The 16,157-nt window shown below is 42.1% G+C and overlaps 1 protein-coding gene across 3 annotated transcripts in view; it reads right to left on the reverse strand.

Moving 5' to 3' along the window:
- Window positions 1-16,157, reverse strand: part of AMBRA1 (autophagy and beclin 1 regulator 1) — a 116,786-nt gene that overhangs the window by 61,300 nt on the left and 39,329 nt on the right. For 2 of the 3 annotated variants that reach the window (XM_041459959.1, XM_041459957.1), the window contains 2 exons: window positions 15,983-16,066; window positions 15,333-15,433 (listed from right to left, as the gene is read on the reverse strand). In XM_041459959.1, the coding sequence (XP_041315893.1) occupies window positions 15,333-15,433; window positions 15,983-16,066 (185 nt within the window). The remainder of the gene's footprint in view (window positions 1-15,332; window positions 15,434-15,982; window positions 16,067-16,157) is intronic. The other variant, XM_041459958.1, reaches the window with a different exon arrangement.

Raw genomic sequence — 16,157 nt, forward strand, 5'->3', positions numbered from 1 at the left:
CAATGTTCTGAACACTTTCTCATGGAAGAAGTTTCAAGAGTGGTTTGGCATGATGTAGATGACAGCAATGGAAACAAGACTCATTCCTTATTGCCACAAGCTTTAATGCACAAAGCAGGTCACTGCACCCCAGCAAGTGCGCAGGGATCTCTGTTTGAAGCCAGGGCAGAGACTCAGGCTCAATGGGTGACCCAGATCCCAGAGTATGCAGAGCAGGACTGACACAGCACGTTAGCCCACAACTTGACAGACCATGTATAACAATCTGGAAGTAACCATGCAACATTTGGAACAGTGACATGCATCAGGGTTCCCAGAAGTCAGGGCTCCACCAAGAAGTCTGGCCATACTCATAACCTTGTACTGTCATTTGTAAAATTGGTGCCACAGCTCAGCTCATCACAGACAGGTTCAACCCACTGCAATTACACAACTGACCCCAAGATTAAAGGACACTACCACTGTATTCCATTGTTTTTAATAAGCATCAAAAGGCAAAATCAAAGCCACATCCAGAAAAACTAAGGCACCAGAAGAACTTAGATACACGGCATGCAGGTCTTGCACTGCACAATGAATGGATACTTAGATGGGTTTTATTTCTTTTTTAGGGCAGACTTGACCTTAATCCATCATGAACAAGCTCATAATGCTTGCAGAGGGTCTGAAGTAGACCTCCCCAAGAAGTTGCTGTACAAAATAACCACCACAGCTACTCCATACAGCATTTACAAGCAAAAGTGGAGGGAAATTTCATATGATGAAAATAGGGCAATGACAATTTACTGGTTTACAATAAAATTTTCAATTATACACAATCAAGATTTGGAGCAAGCCATGCTTTACTGGAGGGCAGAGGCCACAAACTAAAAAGGGACTGTGGTAAAATGTTCCAGAATCTCACCCTCACAGCAGCAGCAGAGGTCCAGCTCCTACCAGATCAAAGAACCAGCAGTGGTACATTCTAGGAGATGATGAACACTCCAAGCCAGCCTCTCAGTCCTAGGATTCAGTGTAAAATTACAGTTCCAAATGACAATTTTATTAGGCCTCACAAGTAATAGGACAGCAGAAGTTAAGCAGTAGCTCACTAAAATCACAGGAGTGATCAGGGAGACCGACATCCACTTACAGCTAGTTTCTCTGCAAGCAGAGAAGTTATGACAGGGCTTTGCCTTCAGCTTTCCTTGTTTCTTGTGTCAACAGACACACGGGTATCCATGAATAAGGGTTTTTCTATGGAACCTCATCAGCCAAGCTGGGCCAGGAAAATACAGAAACACACTCCCCTTGCATAACATACACACCTTCCACATACAGAATCCAATAAAGACCTCAGCAAAATGCTTTCTCACCGTACCTTTCAAAATTTTTGCAAATCTGCTCACTCCATTTGGCCTATAAGATCTGTTATTATTGAGTCCCTCTCAGTCAAAACTTGCTGTCTTCCAGCCCGTCTCTTCTATTTCATCTTGCTATGATTTCCAGTCCATAAGCACTGATAGTTATTTGTCTCCCCTCAGCCTTGTTTCTCCTGTGCCTTCTTTTCCTTCCACGCTGGCAAAGTATTTTGGATTTCCTTTACACTTTTCAGTGTCCTCATAATGGGGTTGTGGGGATATATAAGTACATGTTGGGTGTTTGCCCCCTTCTCTCCCCACCAGATTTTGAACCTGACCCACCTGTGATACCAGTACCCATTCATCCATCTGTTGCAAGACAACACTAATGAAAACTGCCACCAGACCAATTCCCTCCACTACACTTTTCTACTCTCACACCTCAAAGAAGCCTTGAGATCTGACCTGGTTGGTCTGTGATGAACCAGAAGACAGATCCTCAAACAGCTTCTGTGTGCAGCACACCAGGAGACATCACATGGATGGATTCATGCATGCCCACACCATGAATGCTAATACGAACAATTGTTTGAAAGAAGACAAAGTGTTTCTCCAGCTTAACTGAAGCCCACGCCTGCAATCCCAGCTACCTTTGACTCATTCCTCAAACCCTCCCCTCCTCCAGCTTCCATTTGTCTCTGCGCAGAATCTCAGCTGCTTGTAAGAAAATTACCAAGTGACATTACTTCCTCTACCTTTTCAACCTTCCCTTCCCCTCCTGCAATTCCTCCCATAACAGACACAAGCATGTTCCCAGTCCTTCTAAGCACTCCACCAACCTCTATGATTTTTCCCTCTTTTTTATCAACTTCTATCTCTTGCAATTTGTCAGTAAACGTGTATGCTCTTCTCCTCCCTCTCCCAACGCAAACAGACATTAATTTCTTGCATCTTTAAATTTCTCAATGACTCTGGATCACAGTTCAGATGTCTAGGACGAGAAGAGGAAATGCATTGTCCCATATGTCCTTCTCAACTCTAGCTCTTCAACTGTATATGAACTCTGAGCTGCCACTGTTCTTTTTCCACTCCAGCCTATCTTCCATCTCAACTACTACTGAATCTGCTCTACTTCTAGGGACCCCCTTGCTGGTCAAAACTCAGGACTAGTAGTCTAACTATTCTCATTAACTCTTTCTTAGCAAAAGTACTAACATTTTTGATTATTTGATTGCTCCTCCCTTGCCTTCTGTGAATGGCTTCTACCTACCACTACCACGCTAACCAATCCCAAAGATGCTGAAAGAGACAACCAAGAAATTATGACCATCACTACAACTTCTTGCATACTCTGCTGCCAGCCCTGAAGTTATCTAATGGGCCATAAGCCACACCTACCTACTCCTTCCCACCTATTGCTGCAAAACCTGGTGGGTTGAAGCCTATTGATACAGCTGAAATTGCACCTTGTTTCAGGCAGTGTTTGAACCAAGGAGAAGAGATGTGAATCTGGTTCCCAGAGCAGCAAGAGTAGAACTCAGAAGCCAGGCTATGAGAGAACTCAGAGTCCAGAGCTGTCATATTTGCAGAGGCTGGCTCACAGTTCTTGCTGATTCTGAACTCTCAGAAACATAACAGCTCCTGCGTGCCAGGGCTTCTGGATTACAGCCCACACTGAGCTGAACAGGAGAGTGTGTCAACCTACTGCTCAAGAAAGCAAAATACAGCTTCCTTTAGTAGCACTACATTGCAGCTCTTAGTTCAAAACCAGCTCTGAACTCCCGCAGACACTGGAGACCATTCCTACTTCAGATACATTCCAGAGGTGATGAGTGCACTAATTTTAAAAAAAACAACATGGCACGGAGGGACACATATGAGGTACGCCTTTGGATCCTGTTTATATTTTCTAGTGTACAAAATCTCCTTCATTTACTTTTGAGTTCTGAGGCAAAGAGTTAAAAAGCCAATATGAACTCACCTAGTACTAGAGCCTATGTTTGCTACTGCACAAATGCTCTTTGGCTTCTCTGCTCAGTTTTTTTCAAGAACTTCCCCATCTCATGCAAGACACTCAACACCTTCCACATTTTAAACAATCCAAAAGCACTGACAAATCCAGCCTTTATGTTTTGGGAAAAGTCTGAAGCCTAAATTAATTTCCTAGGCTCTGCCCTTGCCACAGGCATTTTCTAAAACTCCTCCAGGTTCCACACAGGAGGCAACTTATAGTGGCTCATGTTAAGGTAAAATACCTAGGTAAGACAAACCCACAAGCAGACCAGAAGCATAAAACCAACAGTACCAGCTGAGTAATGATACTACATGAAGGAAAAACCACTACTGCAGAACCTAATAGCTAACACAACCTTTGATTTGTATACATTAAGTGATACCAGATTGAGACTTTAATGATCAATTACAAATAAAACATCCAATGGTGCAATCCTATCTACCTGCAAAAGCGACCGGGAGATCACCACACGGCATTCTTACCAGATCCATTATTCAACACACAACTATGTTGCCATAGCAAAAACTGCTTCCATCTTTATGGCAAGGTGTCTATAAAAATGTCTATGAAGATATTCTATACTGGGCATAGCAAATCTGTCTTAGGATTTGCTTTGTGGTGTTGGGTTCCCCCCCCGACCCATAAAACACATTAGTGAAAATCATGACTAATCTCTTCAAAGATGACAGCCAAATGTGGCAGGCCACTGAGGACTCCTACCCCTCTGCACAGCAGATCACACGGGTTCCTGCCTCCCCTCTGCACTCTGGAGCGTGGGTAATTTTTTTATTATTTTTTTTCCCCTTTTAAAAGGAGGCAGCAAGCTCTGGGAAAATACTTTTATGGCTAAGTGAGTTTTACCACCCACAAAGAGACAGGTCCCCAAGGGGCCTCAACGCCCACAAAAGATGAGCACTTCTGCAAAGCCTTACCCCTTCTGATATAATGATATCTAGAAATTAATCTCTTTAACAATGCACACAAAAGGAATCAGCCTGCACCCTTCACTTTTAAGAACATGATCACCTCTCTCCAATGCCTTTCTGAATCTCAAAGGCAGCTTTAGAGTCACAGCCACCAATACAAAGAAAGGCTTACTGGGACAGCTTGAATCAGGAAACTCATTATACAAGTTTTCTCAGATTCAGTGCTTGTTTCCAGTCCTGCAGCACTTGTGACACGATGCAAATGCCTGAAGAACCTCTCCAGCAATGGGACCCCTGAAGACACCCTATGAAAACTCCTGTACATGTACCAGGAACTTTGAGAGCAGTACTATGACGATAAATTTTCCTTTGCGACTAGGCAATAATTTTGCTAGTTTAAACACCCCATATACTGGGAAAAAAACCTGTTTCAGCAATCAGTTACCTCAATGCAAGTGATGAACTTTATGCAGCAGGACTTCAAGAAATTAAAAACTCCCAATGCCAGTGTTCAAGTATCATTTTTTCTTCCAAGCTAAACTGTACTGATATCAGGTTCTGCATCTTTCTATGCCTTTTGTCTATTGTATTAAAGGGTGCTCTATCAGACATCTTTCCCCCACAGATATATCTAGACCAGTCAAGTAACAACTACCTACTACTTTGATTAGCTAAGTACATGAAGCTTACGGCATTCTACAGCTGAAGTTTTCCTCAGCTGATTCTTCCTTCAGCTATACTAAGTCCTTCTGAAATGTAGACATAAAGAGTTGCACAGGGACTTGAACATCATCTGGAATGACGTCAATAAGACCATATAAAAAGACAACAGCAGTTTCATACTCCCTGATATTGCCTGCCTACATAAGGTTGTAGAGCTGTAGCATCATGACAGGAATTCATATTCTATCGGTTCACCACAGCTCCCCAAAGCCATTTGCAGAGTTGCTACATTGCCCAAAACAAGACTTCACAAACTGCAAATGGGATACACATTAATGGTCCCAAAGTACCTTATCTCACTCTGGGCTGTAATAATAGTCACAACAGCATCATTGCTTGGATCACCACTGGGAACAAAGCAACTGCAGGAAAGATCAGCCCTCCAAGAAAATAGATTTTGACTGCCACTCTCACACTCCATATTTTATTATCTACAGTCAGAAGTGGAATGACCCCAGATTCCAAACACCTTTTTTGAAAGGTCAACAGCAACTAAGAGAGCTTAACTGCTGGTTTGTTTGACATACATCTTGCCTCTGGCCCAGTCAGTCCATAAAACTGCTTTTTCTGTCCAAAATCTTTCCTGTTGTTTAAGCTTAATTCAAGGGCTTTGAGTACCATTGTTCCCATTTGAACAGTCTTCCACTAATGCATATGAAAGCCTATCAAGTGCTGGTAACCACTCTGCAATTGCACCATCATCTCTTCTGGATACAGATAGTAAAAGTGTAATAAGCATTTCAAGGCTCTGTATTTGGAGCCTTTTAACCCTTTAATACGACTTTATTGTACGGAGGACAGTTGCACACATTGCTCTAACAACTTCTCTCATAGGGCAGCATAACCAAGGACACCCCACAGCAAACAGTCTCCACAATTCCTTAAATGGAGCCAGTCACAGACTGTATCTGGCACAGTTGAGTAAATGCAGATCTTTACAACTATTGCTAACCTCAGTGCAGCATCACTTCCAGACACTAGCCAAGAATCCCATCACCTCAGACCTCATCAAGCATCTCCTGTGAAGTGGCCTGCACTCACTCTGACCAGAAGAGGGGTGCTCATTCTAATCACACTTGCAAATAAAAATTGTAAATTATACTCACAATGTACAGCCACTGATCCACACCAAGTCTTTCTATGGACACTTCTGCTACGTAAGCAGGCAACTGTGTACTCAGTAAATTCAGAGAATCACTGAAGACTGAGAGTGGAAAGGGCCTCTGAGATACTCTTAGACCATTCCCTTGCTCAGAGCAGGGTGAATTACAGCAGGTTACCAGGGACTATCTCCAGTCAAACTTGGGTTATCTCCAAAGATAGAGACCCTATGATCCCCACGGGCAAACTGTTCCAGAATTTGACCATTCTCACAGAAAGAAAAAGTTTTCTTCAAATGGAATTTCAATTTGTGTCCGTTGCCTTTTGTCCTTTCACTGGGCATCCCTGAAAAGAGTCTGGCTTTCTTCATTCCCTCAGTTATTTATACATATTGACAAGATGCAGTCCAAGCCCTCTCTTCTCCAGGCTGAAGAGTACCAGGCTGAGTCTCTCTCAACCTATTCTCCCAAGTCAGTCTGTAAACCCTTACTTATCTCTGTGGCCCTTCACTGCATTTACTCCAGTATGTCCACGCCTTTCTTGCACTGGGGTCCAGAACTCGACAAATACTACAAATGTGGCCTTACCAGGCCTGAAGAAAAGGATCACCTCCCTCAGTCTGCTGGCAATGTTCTTCCTAATTCAGCATAGCGCACTTATGGCCTTAATTTCTGAACGGCACATGTGCTGGCCCATGTTCAAGTTGCTGTCCACAAAACCCCCAGGTCACTCATTGTACAGCTGCTTTCCAGACAGTAAGTCCACAGCCTGTTCTGGTGTATGGGGTCATTCTCCCCCAGGTGTAGGACTTGGCATTTCTCTTCACTGAACTTAATGAGATTTGCTGGTCCATTTCCCGGTCTATAAAAGTCCCACTGAACAGCAGCATAACTTTCTGGTTCATCACCTACTCCTCCCAGAATTGCTGAGGGTGCACTCTGATCCATCATCCTCCTTCGTTCAAGTGATGAACGAAGGTCTCCTCTTCTAGATAACATCCTTTCTGCCATGAGAGCAGGATGTCGCCTGCCTAATTTTAGGCATCTAAGTAACCCACGGCAGGAAAGTACTCTTCCAAAAATCCCTGTCTAATCAGTGTTAAATATACTGTCAGCTCCATAGAAGATTCAGAGCACCTCATTTCAGCTCACTGCAGGTGATGAATCCTCAGAGCAGAGGCTTTTTTTTTTCCTCTGCTAACTATACAGGAAGCTTGGCCTCCCAAGTCAGATGACCCCAAAATTACAGTGCAAATACCTCCCATAGTGCACATAGCTGTGGATTCTTATTTCCAGTTGACTCACAGTCCTCTCAATTAACACATTCCCAGATTTAGCAGATTGTGATAAACTATGGCTTGAGTTACAAAAGCATAAAGAAAAGACAAGAACAAAAAGGACCGAGCAATAGTAGGCTTTAAAGTGCTAATAGCACAATTTTGACTCTTTAGCTCCCCTTTACTGTGCAATATTTAAGAGACTCATGGAAAATCTCCAGTTCTCAGGTGTGAAGGCTCTTTGCATACAAAACCATTGATATACAAAATCTATTTCAGAAATTAAACTGATTTTGGAATCACTCAAGCCTTAGATTACCCTAGTCTCTGGAACCAAATAGGGGATAACATCTTACAACGGCTGTAATGCAAGTTCATTCCATCTGCCCTACAATCTCTAGTGCTTTGCACTCTTAATATCCCAACCAAAGAATTCAAACTGTACCTGTTCACAGATGTAAACAGAGAAGTCTCTGTGACCACAGAGCACGTCTGCTGCTAAGTGGAAGATGCAAGTGAACAGCAACACAGAGGAAGCAGGGCACAATAAGCAGACAGCCAGGTTAAAGTTATTCCATACAGAAAGTACCCTGACACCTTCTGGCTGTGCTTTTTGTGTATGACCATGTACAGCAGGAGAGGACAGCAAAATAAGAATGAGTAACTACTCAGACTCTCAATGCAGAATTTGATATTTTGGATTTGAGGGAAAGGCTAACTGGAAACAACACATACAACCTCTTCCAGCACATAAATGCATATGTTAATGACTTTCTCTTAACACTACCTATCACCCACTTTCAGGAGACATCTAGGTACACAGAACTAAATCCCGTTTATCTCAGAGGAGTATTTACCTGCATCAAAATGAATGCCAACAGCTTAGGAACGTTTGTGGAGGTCTTTGCACTGGACTAGCATTTCAGAAGAGAAATGCCTGTAGGTCATTCAAAGGCTAATTGCATCAACTACCTATCAGCCTTCACTGTGCCAAGGTACAACATACAGGATGGCACAGATTACAGCACCAGAAAAGAGGCAGCTGGACTGCCAATTAAAGCACAGAGCCGGAAAAAACAAACTCACTGGTGTCCTGCAATATAGGGAAAAATTACTTAAGTACTATAAAGATGGACCTGCTAGGAAGAATGTAGCATCTGTGGATCAGCTATCTGATCCCAATGTCGTCACAAAGTTGTGTATTAAGAGTTGTTTTCTAGACTTTTTTCTTTTTAAGCATTAACAGTCTTCTATCCTCTGGGAAAGGGATTTCATTTGAAGAATGCGTGCTAAGAAGTTCACCTCTGACCATAATCATGATGTTGTATTATCCCAGAGCCACAGCTATAGAATGAACTGGAAGTCAAGAAGGGATCTAATACTATGAGAAAGTTAACTCACAGTATATGACTTTATTCTGCACATGGGACATCAAACTACCAGGAGATTTTATTTATGAGATACTCTACTGTAATTGAGCAGCAACATTAAAAATTTTCATGGTTGAAGGCTGATCTAGGAAAGCACCAGCTGGTGAGAGACAAAGGCAGATAAGAGCTGAGGTGCTGCAACTAACCTTCCAAGGGCCTCAAGTGTGTTTTTAGAATACATTAAGCAAATTTGTAAGTGAACACTTAGATAACAGGATGTCAAGCAATTAAAGTCATTGCCACATTTTCAAAATCCTACTGTCTCCTAAAGCTTAAGTACCATGTTGAGGAAACCAACATCTCTAAGGATACCTCTCACCAGTCCCATGAAGAGACACTCCATCATTCCCTCCTGTAAGAAGTTCATTCATTTGCAATTCAGCCATACAGCCTCTTTTTGTCCTTACATTTCTTCATGAAAGGCTGCACTTCCACAGAAATTATAAACTGTTCTCAGGTCTGTGATGAAGATGACAGGTATCTATAACTCTCAAGTCACAGAAGAATCTGAGGCATATTTTAAGCCTCTTATATCATTTAGCATCCACTGACATAGATCACAGAGAGACCATAAAAATAAAGTTACTCAAAGGTTCACATCTTTCCATATTTAGCAGTACCAAATAGAATAACAGAAACATACAGCATAGAAAGCCACACACTTATGTTCATTGATTCTATTATTCTACAGAATTCTCTACTGTGAAAAGAAGGATTAGATCAGGACACTAATTCAAATTCACACAGCTGTCTCAGATGAAAAGGCAGAAGCAAGCCAATATCAATAAGCCAGTGATGGACAGCTGAAGGTACAGCTTAAGAATAACACTCAAATCTCAGGGAACTGTACAAAAAAATACGTAATTACTAATACTAAGAAAAACATGGGTACATCAGAGACAACTGACAATGTGTCCTTCTATCAACTTTTGCTGGCCTTCTGGAGCTCTCAAGTTATCTTTGTCTTACCCTGCACAGCAGTGCATCACTACAAGCACATTCCAGGGATGGGAGCATCTCAGAACGATTTAATGGCATACTGTACATGACAGAACAGGATTACATCAAGACAACCTGAACCACAGGAGGCAATCACACCTGAAATGCCAGAGGAACTAGAGATCTGCCTTCAACACGGTTTTGAAGGCAAGAAGCCTTTTATCATGATCACTTCTATCATTAGAGCAGAAGTGAAAGGTTACTTTAGGGCTAACTCAACTTGCAATGGCAAACAATACTCTATGCAGCTGCATGTACCACAGGCTCAATGATATCCATTTAGCTGGCTTTAGGTTAGAGCCACTCACTTGTGAACATCAGCCCTAAATACAGCTAGAGTGATTAAAAAATTGGGAATGTGCATCAGGAAGCACCTTAACTAGTGCGTGTCACTGGTGAGAGACCATCACCATAATTCTTATCAGGAGAACTATCACATGCTCAATCACATCCTTCCTGTCCCAGAAGGATGGCATTATCCATCTTAGCTAATTTTCACCACGATGAAACTTCATACACTCTAACAATTGTGTGTTAGCAGTTGCTGGCTGAAGAATAGAAATTCACCAGAAGACACATGACTTTGAATTCTTCCTGGAAGTAAAGCTCTAAAGAACAGCATAGCTTATGGGATTTTGGGAAAACAACAGCCAAACTTCACACTTCGAAATTCTAGACTCCCATTAAAGGGATCAACTGATTCTTAGCTTCATCAATAGCCTCAGCCCCACCCCAGTATAACAAGGCTACAGACACCTTGCTCTGGCAACTCCAGGAGAGATATCCAAAGCTGAACCATTACTGCTCTTGTAGCAGGCTATAGCCTGATTAGGTGTGGGATATGGAAAAATCTGTAAATCAAGCTCATTCTTTGACTACATGCAAGTGTTCAGTCTCTGGTCTGAATCTATTACCCTGAGATAGCAACGAAATCACTCAGAAACTGTAAACGTAGAATCTGTATCACTCAAACCTTAAGCCCTGTGGAATGTGGATCTCCCCACAAGGTGGAAGACTCAGAGCAACTGTGCTGGATTGTGTTTAAGCAGATAAAAGTCTGGTGGCAAAGCCAGAACAGATAAACATGACCTATGACCACACAAGGAAAAATATTTTGTTTGTTGAGATACACATAACTGAATAGAAGCCTATTAAAACAAAGTGAGGCAAGACAGAAGCATTTCACAAAGCTAGGTAACTCCACCATAAACTTTCATCTGCAGGTCGCCTAATGAGTAATAGAAATGCCAACAAAATGGTATTTGTGCCAATTTTTAAAATTTTCTGCGAAGTTCCTTGGGAAACACTGATTCTCTTCTTCCCCTAAGCTTTCACTGAACTGAAACTAAAGCCTTTTTTGTTTCACTATACTATTAACATGTCTCTGTCCATCCCGAAGCAGTCAATTACTATAAAGCCTGAGGCAGAAGTTCACAGAGGGGAACAAGAGGTCACAAGCACTTCAGCGACAATGATGCAGACCTTTTCTTTTAAATGTATCTACGGATTTTAAAAAATATGTCAAAAAGATATCTGTAACTTGGCCATCACAACTTAACAGTGTCCTGCTTCTCAATGCAACTTAGGACAAAGAGAAATTTATTTTAAAAAAACCAAACAAAAAAGGACCAAAAAAAAAAAAAACCCCAAAAAAAAAACGAAAAACAAATAAACGAACCAAAGAAAGAAACAAACAACAAACCCAAACAAAACAGTGGGCAGAAATACTCAGCTGGCAGAAACATTTCAAAAAAGCAGTAAGAGGTAGTAAACACAATACTGAGCTGTGTGTTCCTTGGATGTATTAACGCTGCTGAGCTCTGCAGCAGTACTAACTCCCACTAGAAAAGGTGTCATCTCATCCCCCAGAACATCTTTTTGGTATCTCCTGGGAAGTGTAGAAGGGAAAAATAAATTTAAAATAAAGAAGGAAAAAGAAAACCAAACCAAAAATCAAACCCCCACTCTGTTGGCCCACAAATGGCAGAGAACCCAAGAGACTCGAAGACTGAAATGGCTCCAAGATGCAATATTCCACCTACACTGCCACATGCAATCAATCAGCCACATGAAGTGAAAAACCAAAATATATTTACTGCTTTCATCACCACTTTAGCAACCAACTACTTCAACTAGCTTTCACTGTATGGATGTTTCCTTGGAGACCACAACTTCATCACTTAGGGCAGTTCACCAAGGAGAGGAGAGTGCAGAGGGTGGCTTGCAGCCCACACTACCAAGAGCCTCAAAAGAGCTGCCAAATGAACTCTCAGGTTTCTTGACGAGTCTTGAAATACAGGGGAATATGGAAGATTGAAAAATATGCTAGTGTTATACCAGTATTTTAAAAGGTTGAAATAGGATGAGACTGTCAGTCTTGTCAACCTGACATTGATTCCAGACAAAATAATGAAAAAGCTGATATAAGACTCAGTTAATAAAGGATTAAAGGAGGACAGTGTAATTACTGCCAATCAACATAGACTTTACAGAAAAATATAACTTGTCAAACTACCAACACTTTTGGTGTGATTACAAGTTTCAATGCTAAAGGTAACAATGTTGATGTAATATATTTTCACATGGTGTTTTACCTGGTGCCAGAAAGCACAGTGATGCAGCATTCTGTATCAGCTGAGAGATCTGAACTGCACCAGGCAGATAATGAGGCAGGCAGGTGCTACTGGGGCACGTTGCTGTTCCAGTGCTCCATGCAAATTAGGCTGCTGGCACGGAGATCTCCCTGTCTGTCATGTTGACTGGTATCTCTTCATTCTCCCCCTGGGCTCCCACCTACTCTACCCCATCTGTTGCCACCTTTCCCGTGCTTCGCTTGGAAGTGCCTTGGCACAAGGATGGCCACCAGTCCCCTGACTAGTACAAAGGGCTCTGATCTGACCTAAGCTCTGCCTGGCATGTGAGTCATTCTGCCTAACCCACTGCACTGCTGTACTAGTCCATTTGCAGAGACAACCTGTAATTTTTAGGGCTTCATTAAACTTGACTCTAAGGATTTAGTCTCAAGGCAGTCCTCCCTAGCGTGCAGCGATGGTCTGTTTAACACTTGCGTGAGAATGACACTTAACAGAAAGCTGTTCACATAAAGTAGAGAGCTTAAAGTAAATGGACAGAACCTGACAGCAAGAGCTCTGACATTAAAAAATTTAGTCAGCACATCACAGTAGTTCACACACTAAGATCTCCATCTGCTCCTTTGATTTCCTCTCAGTGTATAGTAGTAAATGGGGCAGTGGACAGGAGCAGAAGTAGAATTGGATGTATTTTCCCAAACAGCAGCTCTCAGTCTTACACAGAAATCTACTGTCAGTTTTTAGAAAACTGTCAGGTTAGCAATACAGGGGTTTTTGGTATCTCTTCTCAAATGCTGTAGAGGTTACATAAGAAATACATTTGGCATTTTTGCATTTAAACATAATTCAAAAATGACAGTTTGGATACATGGTAGAATGAAGTAATTGAAAGCATTCAAGCTTAGATTAGCCTTTGTTAATGGGAAAATAGAGGATTGATTTTTTCCTCAGCCAAGGCTGTCAAACTCACCCGTAACTATCAGGTCAGGGTTAAAGTACTTTTGAGTTTCAACAGAAGTTTTTCACCATGATACTGAAGAAAGAGCTACCACAAGCCTTGGCACAGGCTAAATATCAAGGAAAGTATACTATCAGCACTGTAACTTTCAATGGCTCTGAAATACAATACTGAAAATTACAATGCTGCTGACCAACACAAGTATAAGAAATTCTCTGGCTATTCCACAACTGCAACCTCATCTTCGAGTTCTTGCCTATCATGCCTCCCCCTAATATTTGCAATTTCAACTCTCCTTTTTCCTGCAACATATGAACAAGTTTTTAGCATGGATGTAAGAAAATATTTTGAAAGCTGAAAGCATGGGTAAAATAAACCAAATATTAAAACAACATAACACAAGCAGTTACTGCATTGGAAGAATAAATTTTATATTTAAGTCAATGAAAGCCTTTATGGTGGAGTACCAGCCATTCCAGTGTGAGGTTCCACAACACTGCCAGAGTGAACAAACCTTGCCTTATGAAGGCTCAGCACAGCATCACACACGAAAGACTGATCTTGTTTTTTAAAACTTCCATGATTACAGTTTCTGTCTTTCTTTGTTATTCCTGGCATACATGCAAGAAAGAGCAAGGATGTGTGTTTTGGGGCTCTCATTTCCCAAAAAGTGTAGATGAAAAAGCCAGGCTATTTCCCAGCCACAAGGGAACAGGCAAACTGCAAGGAGGCCTGAAGAAGGGATGAAGGCAGGTGTCTCCAGCAAAGCTGGGCGACACAAGAGTTCTGCAGTGTTGCCTGGCAGCAAGTAATTATCTGCCAGTGTGCTGCTTCCACGTGCCAACAGCCAAAGCCCACACAGGCAGCAAGCACAGGCAAGTATGTGAGTCAGCTAATGCTACAGGTTAGCTCCACTGTTTCCTAAGGGATACAAGCAGAGATGAGACTCTGGGTTATTCCGACTCGACAGCACTGGGAACCACTCAGCCCAATATGTCCAGAGAGACAGAAGTCTGGAAGATGATGGAAATCTATTATCAAAGACAAGACCACTGCCATACTAAACCAGCACTGCAAAACCAGCAACAGTTCTACCCCAAAATGACTGGGAAATCTCCAATAAAAACAGGTTAGATAAATCCTGTCAAAAATGGCTTAGGCATAGTTGATTTCGCCTTAAGATAAGGTAAAGAGTCATGCAGCCTCTTGAGAAGCCTTTCAGCACTCCTTTCAGTGATGGTCCTGTGATTACCTAAAGGAAGGAGGAAAACCACATCCCAACCTACCTGTCCATACATCATCTCTTGCGCTCTTCCCCAAGCTCCAAAATTACTCCCCCGCACCGGGGTTAATTACAGAGCAACTCAGACCCAGCCAAAAAAGACTCACCCTCAAGATATGTGTCATCTATAACCATCTCATTCATGAACTGCCAGACTGCCATACTCCTCCTCCTCTTTCCCCCACCTCCCTTTTCCACCTCCGCTTGCCCTCTAAGGCTCCCAAATGCCTGTGTGCTGTATGTGGTGGCAGCTGAGTTTTTTAATATGCACTTATTAAGATCCTAATTGAATCCCACATTGCCTTGTGTGCGTCTTCCTAGCCGGAACATGAACAAGGCACCCTATAATTCAATTAGAAGGACCTGCAGCAAGCTGATCATTAGTCTGTCAGGTTGTTTAAAAAAAGACATCTAGGAATAGGGAAAGAAGTTAAATAAAGGGAGAATTGTTAACACCCGTCCCCAATTCATACAGACACTTCCACACATACCTGAAGCATGGAATCTGCAATGCTCAAGCACTTGAATGACAGCTTACTATATCAATCCAACAGTCCTTTCTCTTGCTTCAGACAACTTAAATAGAACCTCAAAAGTTGGAATTCATTTTCCTCATCAATCCTTCTCTGCTCTGATTCATAAGAAAACACCACTAATATACATGACTACTGCAAACAAGGCAATCTCATTACCTGCCAAGACCCTGTTGACAGAGGAATGGGTAGCTAAGCCAGGCTGTCCTCGTTCATGGAAAATCCCAGCATAAGGCAAGTACTCCGGCAGCAAGAAGCGTCTGCAAAACAAAGAGTAAAACATGGAGAAAGCCATCCTGTGTACTACAGCTCTGAAGAGCCACTGCAATTACTTTGAGGAAATATGACTACATTCTAGCAGACTACAGTAGAGGGAAGGCTGGAATCCTCTGCTTAGCCAACTTCTTCCCTGCTTCAAACAAAAAGTAAATTACAGATTAGATCCTCCTCTGATCAACGTGGCTGCCAAGATCAGCAATAAACAAATCCTCTACCTCCCACAATAGTTTCCTAATCTCAAACCAGAACATTGTGCTGACAATCTCTGATCAGATTCTTTTCTCCTCCTATTCTGCCCTCATACTGTGACCTCAACCTGTAAGTAAAAAGCACTAAGACTATGCTATCTTTCAAACATCACAGGATGATCAGCTCATACTAACATGCCATCCCCAGGAATCCCAGAAACAGCAAACCAAGGATAAAGAAGCCCTGTGCAAGAAAAAGAATCCACCTGAAAGAACCAGAGAGCTGTACTGCTGGTACTCCAGGATTTGCACACCTTTTTCTCTTACACATAGATGCCTTACCTCGGGACAAAGCGCCCCAGCGACGGTGCAGACATGCGGGCGTTCCGGGGAGCTCGGTGCCTGGATCGGTCTCCATTGTCCCTTCAGCAAAACAAAGAAAATTACTGTACATTAAAAATACTACATAATAAAAGTATTTTCCAAGAAAACAAAACACCAGTGATGTCACCTAGTC

Source organism: Pyrgilauda ruficollis, unplaced genomic scaffold (assembly GCF_017590135.1).
Source record: "Pyrgilauda ruficollis isolate IOZ18807 unplaced genomic scaffold, ASM1759013v1 scaffold14, whole genome shotgun sequence".
Lineage (NCBI taxonomy): Eukaryota > Metazoa > Chordata > Aves > Passeriformes > Passeridae > Pyrgilauda > Pyrgilauda ruficollis.